At 50.4% G+C, this 22,398-nt stretch overlaps 1 protein-coding gene across 5 annotated transcripts in view; it reads right to left on the reverse strand.

The window, feature by feature from the left end:
* DLGAP3 (DLG associated protein 3) overlaps positions 1-22,398 on the reverse strand; it is a 65,665-nt gene that overhangs the window by 36,927 nt on the left and 6,340 nt on the right. For 4 of the 5 annotated variants that reach the window (XM_074334365.2, XM_074334364.2, XM_074334362.2 and 1 more), the window contains exons 2-5: positions 7,528-7,610; positions 4,932-6,089; positions 570-775; positions 184-256 (exon numbers count right to left, since the gene is read on the reverse strand). In XM_074334365.2, coding sequence (XP_074190466.1) covers positions 184-256; positions 570-775; positions 4,932-6,038 — 1,386 coding nt within the window. In that variant the 5' untranslated portion in view covers positions 6,039-6,089; positions 7,528-7,610. Of the gene's footprint in view, positions 1-183; positions 257-569; positions 776-4,931; positions 6,090-7,527; positions 7,611-10,962; positions 11,109-22,398 lie in introns of all 5 variants that reach the window. The other variant, XM_074334363.2, reaches the window with a different exon arrangement.

A 22,398-nucleotide genomic window follows, 5' to 3' on the forward strand; every position in this document is an offset into this window, starting at 1 on the left:
TTTAAGCTTGTGACTCTGAGATCCCCAGTCTGAGTCAGCTCCAGGAGCCCCAAGGCAGGAGCTCCCCCAGAATCAGACCAGCAGTCTCTCCATGGCCAGACCTCTGACTGTGAGGCCTAGGCCAAGTACAGGACTGAATCTCCTTCCCGCCCTTTCGTTCAGGCATGCTGGGCCTCTCCCTACCTGTCCAGTGGTGAGGGAACGGCTGTAGCCAGGGATGGAGCTCCGGGGATGGATCCGGGGTGGGACGCAGCAGCTGGCAAAGGTCAAAATTCCAGATTCAGAATGGGGGTCTGCTAGGAGGTGGAGGAGGGGAATGAGAGCATTGGGGTCCCTGAGCAGGTTCTGTCCTTCAGAAACCCCCCGATTCCTCAAAATACTCCTGGATAAAGGGAGGCACTCAGATAAGGGCTATCACAGGACCCCCCCCCCCCCCTTTACATGGGGCAGGGCGAGATTCCCCAATCAAACCCTTAGCAGAGAATGGACTGGTATCCACCATACACACATCTCCTGCAGGGGCCCAGTATCAGCTGCCCATCCTCCACCCGGGCCCTCCCAGTCCTTACTTGATCCGGGCCTGGTCCACACTGGATGAGCGGCGGGAGGCGAAGCGCCGGGCCAGTGCTTTGGGAGACGTCTTGGGGCTGCCATCTGAGTCTCCACTCTCCTCGTCCCCCATGGCTTTGATGTAGCTGCCGCTCCGCATCCTACGGCAGGGGATCTCCCCGTCCTTGCCCCCAGTGGGGTAACCCCCCCAGTCATCTTGCGGCACCTGCGGGGACAGCGGCCTCTGTCTCTGACACATCCCTACTAAATCTACAGGCCAGGAGCCTCTTTCCCCACCGCCAGTGGGAGGCGCTTTGCTCCGGCTCCAGCCGGCCACACTCAGAAGCGTACAGACTCCATGCAGGACGCAGGCCCCAGGGAAGTCCTCTGCCTTCACCATCCTGCATGGATCTTCTGCTACTTAATTGACGGCTACTTGGGGAGGAGGTGCAGTGACATGCCAGGTGCCACAAGGCTGAAGATCAGAGGCCAAGTGACCTGTGTCAGTCCCACCCCCGCAGGGAAGAATCCCCGGACCTGTCACCTTTCACACTTTCTTGTCCTTTATCCTCACAACCTGCTTATGTCCCAAGTCCTCCAACTCTCCCCTCTCTCTTCTGTGAGGAGCCATAGAGCGTTTTAAGCAGGGCAGTGGCATCAGATCTGTGTTTCAGAAAGAGCACTCCGACAGTCTGAACAGAGGATGGATTGTGGAGGACTAAGAGTAGGGCAGGGGCTCAAGTGGCGGGAGAGAGACCCATTAGGAGGCTGTTATCCAGGCAAGAGATGATGAGGCCTAAATTAAGGCGATGACAATGAGGGGGAAGAGGAGATGGAAATGAGAGGTGTTAAGGAGCATCAGTGAGCCTGATTAGATGTGGGGGGTGTGGGGGCGGGGAGGAGTCAAGGATGATGGGAGGCTGCTGGCTGAGGACCTGGGGGATGGTGCTGTCACTCACAGAGCCATAGAATCCCAGAGAGACGGGTTTGGGGGGAAGGTGGTAGGCTCGGGGTTGAGCATCTTGAGTTTGGCAGAGGGCTGTTGAGCAGGTGGTTGGAATGTTTGGTTCTGCAGTTCAGTGAAGAGATCTGGGCTGGAGGCAGACGTGTGGGAGTCATGGGCGGCAGCTGAATCCATAGGAGTGAATGAAACAGCCCAGGGGAAAAAAGAAAGAGCTGGGGAGGGACCCACTGACATTTAAAAAGGGACGGCAAAGAAAGGAAGAGGAGCCTATGAAGTCACCTGAGAAGGAGTGGGCAGAGGGGTAGGAGGAAAGTCAGGAGAATGCCATGTCATGGAAACAGGAGACATTTCAAGAATAAAAGGAGTTGATAATGTCAAATGCCACAGTGCACTCAGAGGTTAGTAATTCAAGCTCAGGAGTTAGATCTATGTTCAAATTCTGTCCCCATCACTTGCTAGCTTGAACTTGAGCAAAGCTGGTTAATCTCTAAGCCTCAGTTTCCGTGTCTGTAAATTGGTAATGCTAGTTATGCCTGTATCACAGGGTTGGTGGCAAGGATAAATGAGCCAACATACAGTGTCAGCATAGAGCACGTCCCCAATAAATGTTAACTATTTTTATTGCAATAAGCATTGAAAGGCACCTCTCAAGGAGAGCTCTCAAGAGACCACTGCCAGGAAGGATGTTTTAGGAGAGTGGGATGTGGAAGTCAGACTGTAGTGAGGGGGACAATAAAAGGAAGGGAGGAAGTGGAATTAAGAACTTGGGTATGAAGGGAAGATAGGAGATGGAAGTGGGAATGGGACTGAGGAAAGATTTTTTAGGATGAGAGATTTGGGCATGTTTACAGGATAAGGGAAAGAGCTAGTAAAGATAAAGATAGTCTTTAAATGTGGAGAGGGAGGGAGCACAGACAATTCAAGGATGGAGGGGATTTTGGGGAGATGGGTTCAAGCCCTGCTACAGGCATCAGACTGGGATGGATACTCCTCTGAGCCAAGAAAGAAGGGGATGAGGGTGCCTGGGGATCTAATGAGTCTACAATATGGGTGAGCTGACAGGAATGTGAGGGAGTCCTACACTGTGAAGAATGAGCATAAATGAAAGTGTGGGGGAGAGGGATGGGGCAGGGAGGGAAGATTTAAAATACTTATTGTAAAGAACAGGCTAAATGGGGTGAGGACAGGGGCTCTGAGAGGAGTCAGAGTTCAGGGGAGGGACAGAGGCTCTGAGGATGAGACTAGGTGAGGGGACAGAACTCAGTCTGTGAACAGGAACCCAGGGATGGGATGGGGCCCCACGAAGGAACCCACGGGAAGGGATAGGGCTCGGTGAGGGGCTGGGGCTCAATCAGAAGGTAGAACACAGGGAGGAGACAGGCTCTATAAAAAAATAAGGGCTTCTAATGGAAAAGGGGTTCCGGAAGGTTAAGGGAGAGCTGGGGTCTAGAAAGAGAAACAGGGTCTCAGTAAAAGGGTTAAGGATCCAACAAAGACACCCAGTTTCAGGGGGCCAGTTTCCCCTGCTTTTGTGCCAGGGGAGTACCGGGCTGTCTGGAAGGTCCCTGCAGCCCCTTGCTCTCCCCCAAATGGTTCAGACCTCCCAGTCCTGAGATGTCCTGGAACCCCAGACCCTGATGGATCATTTCTCTTCCCCATACTCTACAGAGAGGAGCCACAAGCAGGCAGAGGGAGGCCAGCAGATGGGACAGCCAGGGCGCGCTCTGCCACACTGCAGGGTTCCCACTCTGTAGCCACTGCGGAGCTGCTCACGCCTCTGCAGGACACTGTGAGGTGCATATTAAAAAGGAAGCCCCCAGGGAGGTCAGGGCAGCCTGGGAGTAGCAGCAGGGAGCAACGGAGTGGCAGCGAGCCTCGAGGACTCAGTTATGGGAGAAGGGTTGGTGCTCGCACCTCAGCCCGTTTTGTCGGACCCTTCAGTTTGCCAGCTTAGAGAACCTCTCTCCCCAGGGAGGGGGCCATCCAAGGCCAACCCAGAAGTTAAATCCTAGCAGTCTCCAAACTCCCCTTCTGTCTCTCACCCTTTCCTGCTTCCCCTGGGGCCCATTTGTTCCCTTGGGCTTTCATGAGTTCCCCATCCAGTAGAGCCCTAATGTGTAAACAACGTAGCAATAAGGCCAGTGACACCCAAAAGACACATACAAGCTCAATTCTCATACCTTTGGACATGCTGTGGCTTCTTCCTGAAACACCCTTAATCTACTTCTACACTGAGATTCAGTTCAGAGGACATTCTTCCCAGAAGCTGCTCTGACCACCATCATCACAGGTGGGTGAGGTGCCTCCTCTGTGCTCCCATGGTGCCCACCACTGTCTCCTGTCACAGCCTCATCACACTGTCTTCTGTCTGCTTCCTTATCGGTCCCACCTCTAAACTGAGCCCCTCACAAGCAGCAGCTGTGTCTTCATCTTTATATCCACAGCACCCAGGAAATACTCACTGAATGGACGACTGTGGGTTAACTATGTAGAATGCGGGTTTGAGGGATAACCCTCACTCTGCTGGACCATTAGAACTTGTATTGACGTTTCCTCCTAAAAGTATGGGAGGGCTCAAGAAAACATGTCAGGGGGTCTGGAAGCGGGGCCTGAGACAGAGAGGGGGAAGGGTTGATGGTGAGATGAGCCCGACCCCATCTCAGTAAGATGGAGAGCGGATAGTGTGGGTTGGATGAAGACTCCATAAGAAGGGGTCAGAGCTTCGAGCCTCACCTGCAGAGACCATAGACATGGTGAAACAGGATAGGGACAGCATGCCAGTTATCAGCTGCACCATCTACTGCCAGGAAGGGTTATCCTGGCTTAGACTACAGTGTGTCCCCAGCCTAGGAAAACCCACGGGACAGGCTCCAAGGGTTCTTCCACAGCCTCACGGGTGTCCTACCACAGGCACCCTAGAATGACAAACCCCAGCAGAGGCACATCCTGCAACTAACTGACCTTCATATTCAAACAAGATTTGAGAAGAAAAAAGGTCTGGAGAAGGCCTGGAGACAGGAGAGTTGCTTTCCAATTGCTGACAATTGGAATTGCTCCAATGTCAAGGGAAGCTACAGCCAGGGAGCCCCAAGCTGTCCTGCGTACCCTCAACCTCATTCTGCGTCCAACCTCACAAGACAGAGGCCAGCACAGTTTGTCCAAAACAGCAGGTCAAGGGGAAGTCTTCCTGGCACTGACATACAATGTCAAAATAGAAGGGCTCCTTCATTGCACAAATGGGTAAACTGAGGTCCAAAGGGGGCTCAAGGTCTTAAAGAGTGAGGTGGGCAGAGCCTCCCTGAATCCAGGCCCTCTACCACGTGGACAGCTGACTCCCATCCAACCCTTTCCACAGCTTACTGGGTGACAACACCACAAGGGCTGATGACCCTGTTCCCCACTCCCACCAAAGCCTCACCTGCAGATAGTGATAAGTCCTGGTTTTGGCCTTGGCCTCTGGACCCAGGAGCCCCTTGCCTGGCCCGGCCCCTGGGTATCCATCCCGGCCCTGGCTGACCATCATGGTATGCCAAGCACTTCGCTTGACCGACTGTCCATCCAGTGACATGGACATGCCAGTGCAGGCAAGACAGCGGCCTTCTGACCCGCCCGAGCGTCCCTTGAAGCTCAAGTCCCGGTAGGACCCATCTGGAGCCTCCAGACAGAAGGGACCTCCTGGCTCCCCAAGGGGCCGCCCACCCGCCAGGAAGCCGCTATCGCTGTCCAAGTTGTCATCAGAGCTCCACCAGCCTGCGGCCTTGGCCTGGTGCCGCCCGTCCCCCTTGCGGTCCTTGCTCTTGCTCCTCTTGCCGTGCCGAGACTGATGGTGGTGGTGGTGGTGGTGGTGATGGTGATGGTGGGAGGTGTGGAGACCTCCGGAGCCCGGGCCAGGGTAGCTATCTCCCCCAGAGCCACCTCTTCCCTCAGCCTTGGGCCCATTATAGTCTCGCTTCCCTGGGGCCTCCAGAGAGTGGGACTTGGCAAAGAGCTTCTGCACAGAGTGAACCAAGTGCCGGATGCGGCTGGGGCTCTCGCTGCGGGCCTCCGGAGCAGTGCCAGACCCCGGCCCTGGCCCAGGCCCGGCCCCTGCTGGACCTCGCTGGTAAGGTAACGTGTGGAAGCCATCTTGTTGAACTGGCAACTGCTTTTCAAACTGATCCAGGAGTGTAGGAGGCAGGCGGGGAGCACCCTTGCCCTGTGGGTGGCCCACACAGTCTTCACAGGTGTCAAAGGGGCCCTGGCCGGGGTACATCCTGGGGAAGGTGCTGCTACCCCCCCCAACCCCAGTCCCCCCTGGCCCTCCCTCGGGGCCTACAGATGGCCCCTCACTCAGGCTCAGGGGCCCTTCAGGAGAAAGGTGTCCCAGGCCAGCTCTTGGGGCACAGAAGCGGGGCTCGGTGGAGAAGGCCTCCCCAGAGCCCAGCAGGTACGTGGCCCTAGCAGCTGGGCCCACGTCCATATGCTGCTGGTCAGCAAAGCGGGCTGGGCGGGGATGGCTGCCTCGGTCGCCATGGTAACCCCTCATGGCCTCAGCAAGGGCTCTTCATAGTGTTGGGGGCCAGGCCCCAGGAACCTCCTGGGAAAACAGGGAAAAAAGGGATTCAGATTAAACAACAGGCCACTTTACCTAAAACTTTTATTAGGCGTTCTTATAGCCCTTTAGGTAACGGATATCAATTCATAGTGATTAATTGTACTATCTTTCCACAAATGGGCTTAAAATCCTTAAAAGGGTCATACTAGACAAAGACACTCACAAGGGCACAAAATAATACCATCATTCATCAATGCTGCAAATTTGATACTTATTCACAAGAGGATATACTCTTCAGCCAAATGTATTTTTTTAAATCCTGAGGTTACCAAAAATAAGAGGATACACAAACAGATGCAAAAAATATTTTAAAAAACCAGTCATTAAGTGAACTAGCTTTTAACAAGTTGACTTTAGACAAATTGATCCTGAATCACACTTCTGCCCCATCCCTATCCATGAGGAGTCAGGACTCAGGGTCACAGCTCCCAGCAGCAGTAACCAAAGAAAATATGAACCCAAATCTACATATCCAGCTTGATTACACAGGAAAACCCCTCCACTTCCTTCCAAACCCTGTTCCTTCCTTCTGGCTACAGGCTCATTCTCCCTCCCCCCACAACTGAGATAGGAAGGAATAACCTGAGATGACTCCTTTCCTCTTCGGGGTTTCAAATATTCCCCAGTGAAATTTCCCCTTTTGCCTTTTACCCCCACCCACCACCCCCATTCCACTAGAAGGGAGTCATGAAGGGAGGAAAAACCATAAAGAGGAGGGACACTGGCTGTACAAGGCAGTATCTGAATCCTAAACTGGGATTGGAACCCAGGAGTTCCTTCTCCCGGGAACAGTGGGATGGCAGGGCAGGGAGATGATGGAGAGAACACATTGGAGGCAGTGCCCCTGGCCCCTATCCCAGGCTTGCCAAGGCTACAGGACAGAGAGGTCAGCTCTCAGCAAGAACTGCCTCCAATCAGGACTCCAGAGCTGCCAGGACAGGAGCTCTGGCAGGAGGGGGTGACAGCAGGAGGAACAGGGACTGAGATGCTGGCAGACGGCGCCCTCCCTTATCCCAGACCAGGCTCCTGGGCCATCTGCTGACTAGGAGGGGATGACAACCTCAAAGACTCCAGAGAGCAGCCCCTCCAAGACTTATGCTCCCTTGCTCCCCACCACCACCTCCCCATACCCACTGTGTTTCAGGCTCCCTCCAGAGTCTGCTCCTGCTCACAACTCATCTCCTACTATTTCCCGAGCACTCACTATGTACCAGGTACTGTGCCTACCTAACATTCTTTAATCCCATTAAAATCCCATATGTACATGTTATCCACACTTACCCAGGAAAGTTGGGCTCAAAAGGTGCAGTCGCAAAGCCAGTAAGTGGGTGAGTCACTTTGAATCAAGATTCGAACCCAAGTTATTCTGATCTGAGAACCTCAGTCTAACCCCCATCTCCCAGACTCTCCTACCACTCACCATCCGGGGTGTCCCATCCTTGGTGTCAGGAACCCCACTGCCAGGCAGAATCCTAACTTCAGGAGGCTCAGGACCACTGTCTCCTGATGGAAAAAAAAAGGATGGTGAGGTGAGCAAAGGGGGAGAGATTCTTCCAGAGTCCTCAAAGAACCAGTCTCTGGCCTTGACCATTTCCCTTCCCAACCCCCCAAACGAAGACTGATTGGATGCCCCATGATGCAAAGCCTTTGGGCCCCCAGGGAAATGAGGTCTGCTGAATTATGCAAATACATGCAAATGAGCTTACAGGTTGGACTACCTCCAACTGCAGGTGTCTGTGTGATCTGTGCATGGTGCTGAGCCATTGCATTTTTTTTCATTGCCCTCAAATATGATTCCATTCTACAAAATTTTGTTGAGCAACTACCACAAATAGGTGTATAGAGGTAATGCTAGTGTGATCCCTATGATCGAGGGGCCTATAGCCTAACAGGGGAACAACCTCTCCCATAACGGTTATTTCAGGTCCCTTTATTTTGACACAAGCTGATCCCTCCTCCTAGAATCTCCTTTCATCCACCTCCCACTCCATCAACCCTTTCCCTTTCCCATTTACTCATTTGAAGCCCCCTTTCCCTCGAAGACTTTCTGTACTCTTATTCTGGGTTATGCCTCTCTGATGGGCCTTTATAACAACCTGGGTTCCCAGTGAAAGCAGCTATCATACTGCATTGAAATTGTCTGTTTCAGTTTCTGTCTCCCCAACTAGAATGTGGTCTTCTGCAGGGGAGGAGCCACATCCTATTTACCTCTGGATCTCCGGCACCTAATTCAGGGCTTTGCCCAGAGCAGGTCCTTAATAAATGTTCACTAAGTCGATGAATAAATGATTGTGCAGGAAAGAAGTACCAAAATGTTAGGTTAGTTCAGATGAGAACAAGACCAGATGCACTAGAGGGAAACTGAGGAAGACTTCCCAGAGAAGAGTGTGTTTGAAATGGAGAACAAGACGGCTGTGTGTTCCACGGATGAGAGAAGTCCCACTGGTGGAAACAGTAGGCACAAAGGCAGAAGAGGTGAACAAATAAGGAATCCCAAGGCGTGGGGTAGGAGAGTTCCAGCAGACATTTAGGGTTTGGCAAATACTGTCAAGAGGTGGGAGAGAAAGAGTCAGAAAGGAAGATGACTCTAAAGTTTGCACCAGCTGTGACTGGAAGACGAATGATGCCATTGTTAGACACGGGGGAATCAGGAAGAAGGCTAGCTTGGTGGGCATGATTAATAGTAGTGGAAGAGACACAGTCAGACATCAGGAAGAACTTCCTAACCCTGAGCAATGTGAGACACTGAAGAAGACTGTGGTCTCCTGGGAATCTTCTATAAAGGAGAGAGTGACATGCCCAATCCCCAGTCCACCCTGTGGCCTGAGCTGGAGAAGCTATTACTTCAATCACCTGGAGGGAACTGAGGTGACCTCACAGATATCAACTGCCTGCCTCTAGGTGACAATTCTTCTCCTCTATTGCCCATCTTGGGGAAAGCAGAGGTGACTTCAGACCAAGATGGCCTCCCAAGCAGTTGTTGGAAAAGCACCTGGAAGCATCTCCTTGCTTTGGAAAGAAGCTATGCTAGCGTGGTCCTTTGTTCATGGAATGGTTCTCCCCTTCCTGCCCCAGGCAGGATGCACATCTGAGACTCACAGCGTAAAAGGCCACTTTGGTGGAAGCCTCTACCATTCTATTTGCTTTGCTTGTGGTCACATCCAGCTGGAGTCTCACAGTGAGCTTCCCAATGGTGGACATTCCCAGGATTCCACACGTCCCCTCCTGCCCGGCCCCACACAGGTGCTGCTGTCAAGCCACTGACCCCTCATCAAGTTCCTATCAAACTTCAGTCTCTTTAGCGTTAATTCCTGTTCTCCCAGCTCTAGTCTCAGGGGAGATGGGCCCCTGTAATTGCTCTTCTCCAGACAAACCACCCCCAACTCCCTTATCCATATCCTATAGGGCAGCATTGTCTAGTGGAAAAAGCACAAGCTCTGAGACCAGAAAGTGTGTGACACTAGTCAAGTCACCTTCCTTCCCTAAGCCAAATAATACCCGCTTACCTATCTCCCAGGATTTTAATATCAAATGATACAATGTATACGAAACCACTTTATAAACGCTAAACGATTAGACAATGTAATCCTTTATGTAAAGCCTTTATTTTGGATTTCCAAAATGCCCAGTGTCCAAATAATAAACAATACAATCAAATCCAAATTACTGGGGGAAGGAGATATCCAATTTATGGATGTACTAAACAAAATATTTAATTGACATAGATTTAATTATATAGACTTCCTCCTGTATATTATGTTTCACAATTACATTCCTCTTGCTGCCATCCCATTACTACACACAATCAATAGGAAGAAAAAAACAAGTGAACAAGTGAGGAGGGGACTAATAATTTAATTCATCACTAAGTCCTCTAGATTTTGCTTCCTAACAATAGATCTACCCACTTCCATACCCACTAAATTTTTGTTGGCTGACTAGGTAAAACTCACTCTCAATTTCCTTTTCCCTTTCCCAGCCTTCCTTGGAGCTAGAGGCCACATGATTCATTTTTGGCTAATGATATGTACACAAAAATTGGACGAGGGTTTCTAGGGAAAATTTTGCCTTTGTGATAAAAAGGGGTGGAACTTACTAGTATCATCCTTCCCCACTTTTTCTCAGATTGAATACAACCATGATGCCCAAAGCTAGGGCAGCTATCTTGACACCATGAGAGAAAAGCCTAGAGAATTGCAGAAATACTAGTCCTGGAGACACTGAGCAATGGAACCAGCATAAGCAGTTGCCTTCCTCCAGGCCTAAATGTGGTAAGGAATAAACTCTTCTTTATTCAAACCACTGTTAGCCAGATTTTTCTGTGTTTGCAGCAGAAAGCACTGCTAACTAACACAACTACCTCCGAACATAACCTCCGGCCTAGATGTCTGCAAACGCTCCTAACTGCTCTCCCTGCTTCCGTTCTTACCCGATTCCAATCCGAATAGTCACTTGAAAACACAAACCTCATCATGTCACTGCTCTGCTTAAAACTCTTCGTTGGCTTTATTGATGTTCTTAAGATAAAACACCTTAATGTGCCCAGCAAGGCCTGCCGGGTCTGGCCCTTCCTACTTTTCCAACCTCCGCTCACAACATGCTCCCCCTCACTTCCTCTGCTCCAGCCAGGCCAGTCTTTTTGCAGTCCCAGGATCCCTCCCATCACGGGGCCTATTCCCCCTGCCCAGAAAGCTTTGCCCGTCCACCTCTGCCTTGCTAACTCCTACACACCCTTCAGATCTCAGCCCAGTTGTTGCTTGCTCAGGGAAGCTTTGTCTGGCCTCCCTGACTAGGTCAGATCCCCCTGCTGTTTGCTCTCAAGCACTATGGACCTGGATAGCTCTTAAATCATTACCATTTTCCATCTGTGTGATTCAGAGATTGTCTGTCTCTCCCACTAGAATGTAAGCTCCCTGTAAGTGCAGGAATTCCATCCATCTTATTCACTGCATTATCCCCAATGCTTGGCACATGGCAGGCGTTTGCTGAGTAAAAGCGAGCCTACAAAGAACAAGAACCTTTCAGTTATGGCATTTGATTTCATTCGCACAACTATTCCAAGGGATAGCTATTTTATTACACCCCCCTGTCAATTTACAGAAGAAGAAACTGAGGCTTGAAGAGGTTGACTGCCCTACCCAAAGTCACAGAGTTGGTGGCAAAGTCAGAAGTCAAAACCAGTGTGACCGCCCTACAATGCCTTAGCTTTTCTCCTCCCTGTGCTGGAAGCCCAGAGAAGCCAAACTTATTAAACACCATTCTGAAGTAAACACAGTAATGAAAATGAATTTTAAAAAAAAAAAAGGAAAGAAAGAAAATAAAGAAACCTCACACATACCACATACTCTAGAGCTAAGCAGAGTGTGGTTTAGCCTTTTCCCCTGTGTGGTGAGTCCTGAGTTTGTTCCAAGTCCACGGTCAGCTAAGTACAGCACAAAGGAAGCTCCCTGAAGCCCTGTGACAATTCTGGGTGCTGGTGTTATGTTCCCCATTTTACTACACCGAGTCATCTCTCTACTATCCCAGGACACAGAGAGCTGCCCACATGGTGAACCTCTGGGCCCAGGGAAGCAGCCGCTTTTGCAATTGCCTGTGGCTGGCTGGCAAGTGAGGAGTGAAGGAGTCTGGGAGGGTGACAAATTCTCTGATGCAGCTCGAATCTATCTGGGAATGGAAGAAGTGGCACACATGCCGTCACCAAGAAATTACCCAATTTAGCACCAACTACACAATCCAGCAATTAGTTTCTTAAACCGGAACTTGCTGGGGGCTGCCAGGCTGGCGGGGTTGTTGTTACAAATCTCACTGGGAAACCAGCTGTGTAATTCGCTAGGAGGTTGTCACTGCCCCAAGCAATTACCTTCCAGAAAAGGAATGGAAAATGGGGGAAGAAAAAGGGCAGCAGAGGAAGGAGTCAGAGTGTTTTCTTCTTCCCTAGGGCCCTGCCCAGCCAAATCCGTGGATTTTTCTTTCTTGAGACCTAGGTGACTCACAAAGTCCCTGGATCAAGACAGTTCCTGGTGTAGACTGCTATCAGACTCCCTGGGTTCAAGTCTCTGTCACTCACCTACTAGCTATGTGTACTTAGGCAGCTGATTCACCTCCCTTAGCCTATTTTCTCATCTGTAAAATGGGGTAACATTAGAGCCATCAGAAAGATGCTAATGATGTGAAGGTTAACGAGGTAAAGCCTATCAATCCCTTAGTACTGTATCATGGTGAGTGCTCAGTGGCGGTAGCTACCACAAGTTGTACTTTCATTTTCATGTCTTCCTCCATTGGTTTACAGTGTGTCCTTGGGGAGGTCACTGAATCTCTTTGGAGCAGCCAAATAAGACCAAAGATCTTCTGCTGAGGAAAAGCAGTTCCTACTCAAGATTGTCCATACCTGAGCAACCAGAGGTTCAGGTGTGTTTGACAAATGCCTGTGTTTCAGAAGTTGACACAAAGTGATACCTTGGGAAGAGATAAAGATTTCAAAAATCCAGTATTAACTGACTCACTCCTCCCCACGAAGCAGTCTGGGAGAGCTGCAAGCTGGGCATGACTGTCCAGATGGCAGCAAAGGGGTACAGTTGCTCTCTTGCCGGGGATTAGTCCTACCTACTCCCTTCACACTGGAGCCTATGAGATCATATCCATACCAGTTCCAACATCGCAGAGCTTCTAGCAGGTGAGGCCTGGGACTCATTTTGCTGCTGTAGGCCTGGGTTATTCCATGCCTGTGGGTGAGCCATGTGTGCTCTTGGGACCTCAAAGTTTCAGGCTTTGCCTACCCATCCCCTTTCCCTGGGTCGACTTAACCAGAATGGCCAGGATTCTGCCTCGATTTCCCTCTAGAGTCCAGTCCTCTACTCCCCCCAACCATCCTGATAGCAACTTGGGTGGCTACTGTGAAAGGGCTAGCTAGTGGGGAGCCTGAACACAGAGCTTCTGACCTGCAGCCCATACTCCTGAGCCCCAGATAGACATTCCTCCCCCATTCCCCCTGTCCTCCTGCATCCAGTTCTGCCTAAGTCCCCTGGACCATTTTGACACTGGCTTTGCCCAGTGCCTTCGGCAAAACCTCTGTAGCTGAGCTGGTATCCCGGTCCCGGGCTTCTATCAACAACACTACCCAGCCCAGTTGCTAAAGACTCAGCCCTTAGGACCCCAGGGGAAAACTTCCTTCTCCTACTCTCACTGACCCAGAAAGCAGAGAAGGGAGGAAGAACAAAATAGAAGGAGGGAGGGTTGGGGTGAATGAAAAAGGTGAATGAAAAAGTTCACCTTCATTACTTTATTTAATCAACACTTCCTGGGGGGTTAGGGTAGGAATTTTACAGAAAATGGGCTACTGCTCCCAAACACTAGAGACATTTAGGCAGTTCCAAGTCTAAATCCATCTCCTGAACCCATTGGACAGTGCTCAGCCTGTGAATAACCCACACTACCTATCATCTCTTTGAAAATCCCACCTCCGGGGGCTTTGCACTTGATGTTCTCTCTGCTGGAACGCTCTGCCCCAGATATTCCCATGGCTTCCTCTGTCTCCTCTTTTGGGTCTCAGCTCAGAGACACCTTCCCTGACCACTCACTAACTAGAATCGAGCCCCATCCCCCACGTACATTCTATATCACCTGTTTTGTTGCCTTCATGGCACTTACCACTCTTTGAAATTATTTTCTTTAGCTATGACATGTTTATAGTATGCCTCCCCATAGCAGAAGGTAAGCTCCAGGAGAGCACGGACTATGTCTGCCTCACGTGCTGCAGTATTCTCAGTATCTAGAACAAGGCCTGGCACTAACAGGTGCTCAAAAAATATCTATTGCATAAATGACTCTTCACTTGCTGCCCTCATCCACTCTACACCTGTGCCCAACAGCCCACAGAAAGGACCTCCACTTCTTTCCCTCTAGAGCAGGGTTGTCAAAACTGCAGCCCGCGGGCCAACTGCAGTCCACAATCCATTGTTAATTGGCCCGCAGCAAATTCCAAAAATATATTCAGTTTGTTTAAATAAACCAGGTGAGGCAATACGTACTTCACCTAGAGTGAGTGGCCCAGCTGTTTGTGTATTTTACCACATATCGCCCTTGGTAAAAAACGTTGAAAAAAGTTTGGACACCCCTGCTCTAGAGGCTTCAGAGAACTCCTGGAGGATTCAGGATTAGAAATCCAGCCTGCATTTCTGTTTGCCTTTTGAGGACCTCCCACCCCTTGAGCATGCCAGAGACAGCAGAGCAACCCTGGTGGCCAAAGATGGTGGCATCTGAGAGAACTAGAGGCCTTTGATTTGCAGACCACACCAACACCTTCAGGCAGGGCTGGTGGTCTCTCTTCCAACTCCAGGAATCTGGAAGGGCAGGCCCAGTGACCTTGTTGCTGGGATTAGAAAGACGGTCATCTGCCTCCAACCTTTATATTGCAGCCTACCTGCATGACCACAAACAACTTGTTTTATTTGTCTGAACCTCAATTTTCTCATCTGTGAAATAGGGAGAACAATACCTACCTCCTAAGGTTATGGCAGTGAGTAAATAAACTGATCTGCCCAAGGCAAGTGGCACGTATGTCTCCATACATTGGCTTCTCCTGACTTGAGCACCCTAGTGCCTTCTTTCATTTGTATGTATTTGATGAGAATTGAGCTGGTGCTGCCTCCGCTGCCAGAATGCCGCCAGACCTGAGCCTGCCAGGGCCATCAGAGAACAACAGGTAGGATCCCAAGTTAACGGCGAGGTCCACTGGGCAGCAGCTTTTCAGCCAGACTAGGCCCATAGCCTTTCCTACTCTCTGGCCCAAATGTCTGGTTCCCCGCTGGAGTTCAGAGCTAGGACTGCCTCCTGGGTTAGCTCGCTGTCCTATAAGCTCTCTCTGTGAGCTAAGACAGGGCCTGCTTGCACTAGGGCCTACATCCTTCTTTGGGCCTCTCCCACAGAGGAGCCAAGCACAGGGCTGGGCCTCACAGGACCCCACAGAGTGGTTAGTTGACTAACTGCCAGGTTCATGTGGTGGCACCTCTCACCCGCCAACTCTGCCTGATCCTGTCCCAGCCTCCAGGGTATCTTAGCCCCTGCTCTCATCTCTGGCTTCTAGGCTTATCAGAAGCCAGAACTACTGTGGGAGAGGGCATGGGGAGAAGAGGCAACACAGACTGTGAGATCCTTCAACCTGGAAGGCCTATCTTCCCAACTTTGCCCTCTGATGCAGTTCAGGTATCCTCTCTTCCAAGAAAGATTCCTTAAACGTACCCTCCCCATCAACCCGAGGGCACAGTGGTTGCTACCTCATCTTGGGTCCCATACACAAGTAGGGTAAACATTTGTTTGCAAGCTGTGAGTGCCTCTAAAACAAGTATTCATCTGATCTATCTCTGTATGGACAAGACCTGGCATATAGTAAGTGCTCAGTAAGTTCAGGGTCAGTGTTTGAGCCATCAAGAAGGAGTACCCCTCACAGGGGCATAGGGAGAGGAGAAGAATAGGAGAGGATAGGAGGGAAATGACACCCTGCAGTTGGACCCAAACTCCCCAGCAGGCAGAGGTGGTCCAGTATAATCTGGGCTCCCTAAAGATCTGGGAGTATCCTGTCCAGAGAGGCACGCACACAGAAGTTGGAGGGCTACTTTGGAGGATGGCATACGATGGATTCAAGCACTGAATACATTTCAGGCCAAACAACCTCTGATGCCTTTCAACTCTGAGGTCTAAGGCTCAGAATGCCTACAACTCAGCAGGCATTGAGTTCAATGCTTTAGATACACTTCTTCGCATAGTCCTTGCAACTATCATGAGGTACCATTATTGCTCCCACTTTACAGATAAGGAAATTAAGGCTTAGAAATGTAAAGAAAACTGCCCAAGGTCACAAGTCATGGTGGAAGAGGGATTTCAATCCAGGTCTGAGTCCAGGCCCGACACGCTCAACCACTAAGAGACCAAACCCTGGCAGGTCGAAAGCAGCAGCATGTCTGTCTAACCACACTTGTCTGATGAGGTCACCAGGTAGACCCCCAGTGTGCCCTGATCCATCATGCAACCTCAGGAAACCTCCACCCCTGCCATGCCTCCCTCGCACACGGGCATACATGTTCCCATGACTGCTTATTCACAACTGAACACATGTGTTCATCCAGAGGCAGATTACACAGCCATGCAGAGTCATCCAACACAACGCACACAGCATTTGACTTCAAATATATAGTCATCACCATATAATGTGCACAGAACACACAAACTTGCTTCCACAAGGTTCACGCAGTATCTATTTTTATCCAATGGATACCGATGGTTGTGCACACAGAAGCTGCCCAGATATAGAACCTTATATACATGTCCACATGTTTATCTCCATACAGAAGAAACACAATTTCATTTCACATCACTTTCGCACCCACATCTGCTCAATGTCATACACCAAATCCTCCCCCAACAAGAATTTTATCCATTGTTCCCAGATCCAATACTAGGCCCAGGTGAGCAATGATTCTCGCTCCCTCTGGGGTTGGCCAGGCAGCCCTGAGAGGGGTAGAAGGCTCAGCCTGCCTGTGATGGATGGAATTAATCTACTGAGCTGGAGAAACTAAATAATTAAACCCCTAATCACCCCCCAAGCCAGCCAGGCCAATATAGCTGAGGGAGGGAGGGGGCTCTGAGGCCCAGACCAATATCCTAGAGAGGAGGGAGGGGCTTGGGAAGAAAGGCACAGAACCCTCGAGGAGGGTTCTCGGACAGTCAGACAGACAGATGGACCACAGGCTCTTCCATGGAAATGGAGCAACTTGGGACGACTGCCCACCACTACCACTTATATAGAGTGAGGGGAGGGTCCTGCTCTGATCCTCCTCTGACCCTCCCCAGAACCCTTCCTGCCCCTCCTAGAGGTGAGTCTTGGTATAGTAAGGGAATAACAGACCAGACACTCAAAGTGCCCAGGACCAGGGCCACCAATGGGGTCTGCCCAAAGTAGAGCTGAGGTAGGATCAGTGGAGCCCTGGCCCACCCCTGGCCCACACAGAACAGACCCCTCGCCAGCCTGACACAGATGGCAGGGAAGGACCCCTCCACACAAGTGCACCTGCTTCCCTCAAGAAGTGGGTCCAGCACGTGGCCAATAAGCTGAGGATGGGGTAGAGGCCTGGGCGGGGGGGGGCTAAGGCAATCAGCCTGGGAACGGGCTCCAGTCCTATTGGCTAAAAAGTGGGTCATTTTCCTTTTGAAAAATAGTGAGAAAATGGAGAAGTAGGTCGGGCTCTCATCCCCTCAGCCCCAGGCACCATCCCCGACTTATAGGGTGGGAAGAGAAGGAGAGGTCTACCCATGCCAAAGCCCCATTTTCTGAGGACCCGCCAGGGCTCCCAGCACAGGAGGCCAAGGTCATCATACTCAGGATACCCAAGGGCATGCACACTCTGAGGCCTGGACTGGAGCACAAGCCCCACCAGGCCCTGGGGGCACTGGGGTGAACGGCGCCAGGGCCGTACCAGGCTGGAGGGGTGGGGACTCCAGCACTCAGGACCCTGAGGAGCCCCCTCCCATTCTCACGTCTGTCGTGAAGTCTCCTCTCCTCTCCTCTCTTCTCTCCTCCCTTTCCTCATCGTCCACGTGGGCAGAGTCGTTGCCATGACACCGCGGGCAGGTGGGCGGCTCTGGCGGCTGTTTTGTCCCAACCCCCATGCTCAGAGCCCAGGTGGGAGGGAAGCGGCTGCAGCGCCCCCGCCCCTAGTCCAGATAAGAGAGGAGATTGGCAGAAGGCCCCAGTACACCCTAGAACCTGCAAAAGGGGCTCTAGCACTGGCCTCTAGAGAGAATGAGGCAAACACAGGCTCGCGCTTGGAGGTCTGGGAGAGGAACTCTCAGAGAGGATCTTAGGTCTGACGCCTTCCCCTCCTTTCCCCTATAGGTCAAGGAGTGGCCCCGGGAGGGCCCACAACTCCCACTTCCTCCTCCATTTCTCATCTCCCAGCTTTCCCCACATTGTAAGTCCCAGTCCCTTCACGCTAGCAGCTGATTGGGCCTGCCCGGGGTCTAAACTCAGTTCCTGCTTCTGCAACACAAGCTCAATTCTCCAATTCTCAGCCAGAAGTTGAGATTCAGAGATTCCTTCCCTACCACCAAATCCCCAGCCTGTCCTCTAGAAATCGGGTCCCCTTTCCCTGGGTGTCCTCCATACCTGAATTGACATCACAGCCTGGGGGAGACCACTCACTCCCTATTAAGCCCATACCTGGCCAAGGCACCCACTCGAGCAGGAGAGAAGAGTGGGAGTGGAGCAAGGAAAGGAAGCAAGGAGGGAAGGAGGTAGGGACCAGACCATAGACGCTGTGTGAGGATGCTGTCCTACCTCCTACCGTGTCTGGCCTCAGGAAGTCTGGGCCAGGCTTGAGCTCCTGGCTCTGAGCACTCTTCTCAGTGTCCGAATGCCTGTCTCCAAGTGTCTCTAAGTCTCTGTGGCTCTGACTTGCTGAGAACCTTCCCACTGTTCGGGACCCTGTTCCCTACCCCTACCCCTGTTCCCTAAATTGGGAGCTCTGTATCATTAACTTCAAGGAAACCAGAGGGACCTGTGCATGGCAGCCTCTGCAGCCCAGCTGGCAGGGGTAGGCATATGTGGGATGGTGGTGACAAGATCCAAAGGACGGGAGAAGGGCAGGCCAGGTTAGCTGGAGCGTATCATACATGACATATATGCCACATATACACATCAAGACACTTCTACTTTCTTCCTAAGCCTTCCCCTACTGACTAAGACAGTAGATCTGACTGGCTAAAATATATACTTGCACATGTGTGTGCGTGTGTGTTCATGCATGTGTGTGTCTGTATCTCCACCTCCACTGCCAGCAATCTACATCAGGCCGCCCTCATCCTAAGTTCTCACTAAGGCTATTACGACAGGTACCTCGCTGGTCTCCCTGCCTTGCATCTTGGCCCCACTCAATCCATTCTCCTCACTGGCTGCTAGTGGGATCTACGTAAAACTTGTTTATTCAAAAGGAGTTCCAAGTCAGGAACTCCTCCGGTCATACTGGGTACAGCAATGCACAAAACAGATGAAGCTTCCGTTCTCATGAAGTTTATATTCTAGTGGAAAAAGAGAGATGATTTAAAAATATATAAAATGGAGGAGGTAGGTGCTGAAAAAAAAAAAGTTAAGTAGGGTGAGGGGGCTAGAATGACCAGGTGCTATTTAAGATGGACTTTGGGGCGGGGGCCTCTCCAAGAAAGTGACTTCAGCAAACATTTGAATAAAGTGAGGGAGCAAGTCAGGTGGGTATCTGGGGGAGAGCATTTCAGGCTGAGGGAAAAGCTAGTACAACAGCCTCAAGGTGGGACTGTGTTCAGCATCTTTGTGAAACTGAAAGGAAGCCTGTGTAGGGTGGCACCTGAGACCAGGTTCCTCACTGGGGACTATTTTACTCACAGCACTTACGTTACTCAGAACCTACTAAGCACTTTGGATTTCATTCCCAATGAAATGTAAAGCCACTGGAAAGGCATGACCTCATCTTACTCTAGCTGCATTTAGGGGGAGAATCTGTGGAGGAGGGGCTGGCAAGGGTGGAAATAGGGACACCTGTCACTGAAACACCTTTTCCTACAGTTGCCCATCTGGTGAACACCGGTTCAACCTTTAAGCCTCGGCTCAAAGACCTCCTCTCCTATGGATGCTTTACCAAGCCCCTCTTCTCCCCACTCCAGAACTGACACACCCCTCATAGGTCCCCACAGCTCCTAATGGACATTTATGTGCTCCTACCTTGCTTAACACGCTCCTTACTTGGTTCCAGATGTTTTACCTTCTCTAGATTGTAAGTTACCTGAGTTCAAGAACCATCCCCAGTGTCCAGGAGAGTACATGGCACACCACAGGCATAAAATAAACATTGGTTGAATGAATGTCCGCATTGGGTGAGGCACATGTGATGGAAAAGGGACTATTCCAGGCTGTTACTAGCCCGGATGAGTTAGGGACACATGTTGCATTCAGGCCAGTGTGAGCATATGCCCACATATTTCTGCATACTCTGTTCATATGTATGTGTGTTAGCATGTATGTACATATTGACAAATTCCTGTGTTGATATAATTCCTGTACATTTATGTGTGTACATGTTAGTGCATTTATGTTGAGATATGCATATTAATTAATAGACAAGTAATATACACATATATCTGTACACACATATTGCCACATGCCCCATACGTGTGAGGCTTATACACACACTTGGACCTCCGTAATATCCCTGCCCCTTTCATCCACTAAACCCAACTTGTTCTGCTTGAGTCTTGGAATTTCTGTACCACTGCTCATGTTCAAGCTCCCAGACTCTTTCCCTGCATACACTCCTGAACTACATAGCTTCTGATCCGGCTTAGGCTCGGCTCCCTTACTCAGCTGTCCCCAAGGCTGCACAGGTTTCTCCTCTGCAAACTCTCTTCATAGGAATGGTGGTGGGGAACAATTGGGTCCCCATGACATGAGAATTTGAGGGACCTCAAGGAGTCTGCTTTCTGGAAAAGAGTCACAGGCATCAGGGTGTATCAAGTTCAAGATTGTAGGAAAACAACTTTCGGGCAGCCTCAATGTTCAATCAGAACCTCTCTCCCTCTTGCTCTTTCCCTCTCTGTCTCATTCTTTCTCTCTGTCACATTTATTCACATGTATGACTCAACTTATGTACATTATATATATTCACATGCTGATAATTCATGTGTGCATGTATGTGTCCCCACATATATGTTCACATTCACACTTACACTCACATACGTGCATCACTGGATGAGCACCACACACACACACACACACACACACGTTTAATTAATTGCCTTCACAGTCACATATAGACATGGATGCATACATGTCATACATACATGTACACATGTATATGTGTCCACATATACACTCATACACAAACTCACAAATGTTTGTACACATTCACACAGCATACTCACACATATACACTCATACACAAACTCACAAATGTTTGTACACATTCACACAGCATACTCACACATATGTACGTGCATATACACAGCGATATACCCACTCATAGGCAGAAATGCACTTGCACTGGAATAGCAGTGATATCCAGCCCTTCCTCTGGCTTCTGTCCTGTGCACAAAGCCAGGAGTCCATATTCTCTCCAAGTGACTTCACAAGTTTTCATTTGCTCTCTCTTCTTGCCAGTTTCCCAATTCTCCATTTGGAAAGTTGTTCCTATCATCAACAGAATATGCCCAAGAAGCAGTCCCCACCCCCCCATGTATACCCACACAACTCTTTAATTCTAGAAGAGAAAATATCAAGGCCAGAGTCCTTCCTCCCAGTACCTCGGGGTATGGTCCAGTGTTCCCAGATTCCAAAACAGTTATTGGAGCAAAGGAAGAAAATTACCTCTGGGCCCTAAAATCTCCTAGGATGCCTCTTTCTTCCCTAGAGGTCCGCTTCATGATGTTCAGTGAACCCCTCCCATCCCAGTCCAAAGGCCCTGCCAAGGAGAGGATAGACCTAGAGGCTTAAAAATGTAAAGGGGGTGACCTGGGCTCAAGATAACAAAAGAAGCAAGTATTTAAAAAACAGGAGCTGGGTAGGGAACAGGGAGCCAAGCTGAAGACACCTCCCAACAAGAAAGCTGCTGCTGAAACACTGGATCTTGAATAGCAGGACTCTCCAAGAGGCCAGGGAGAAGGGGGTGGACGTCCAGAATTCCATGTGGGGGTGGAGGGGTGACTGCTTCAGGCAGTAGCAGCAGCTCCAAAGTAAAGTCTTATCAAAGCTGTTATGTAACCAAGGGAGCTGAGTGGAGCATAAACACCTCCCCTCCCCAAACAGGCACCCACACCCACACCCACCACCTCCCAGCACCAACAGCATAGGAAAACTCAGCTCTTCCCAAGCAGCTAGAGAATGGGAGGAATCATCTTGATGAGCTACATCAAAAAGATGATGGGTGAGGGGCTCCTTATTAAACTAGAAGTCACAACTGGGAAGGGATGAACTGGTTCAGCTTGGGGTCCCTAAATACCCACCCTTTTCTTGAACTTCCTACCACACCTATTTTTGCTTAGCATCATCTGGAAAACTTCTCCTTCCTCTCCCCTCAAGAAGGATCCCATTTGAATATTTGATTGTGCTCTTGGGGATGGAAGGTGAAGCTGCCATCAACCCTTCCTGCCTGTTATTCCCCCACAGTCTCATCTGCATGTCCTGACATTTGGCTCTCATCCCCCTGGGATAACAAGGGAAGGGGCCTGAAGAAATAACTCCTTGTCCTATTCCCTTTGGAATTACAAAAACAGAGAA

Source organism: Rhinolophus sinicus, chromosome 14 (assembly GCF_057876585.1).
Source record: "Rhinolophus sinicus isolate RSI-liver-muscle chromosome 14, RSI-T2T, whole genome shotgun sequence".
NCBI classification, from domain to species: Eukaryota; Metazoa; Chordata; class Mammalia; order Chiroptera; family Rhinolophidae; genus Rhinolophus; species Rhinolophus sinicus.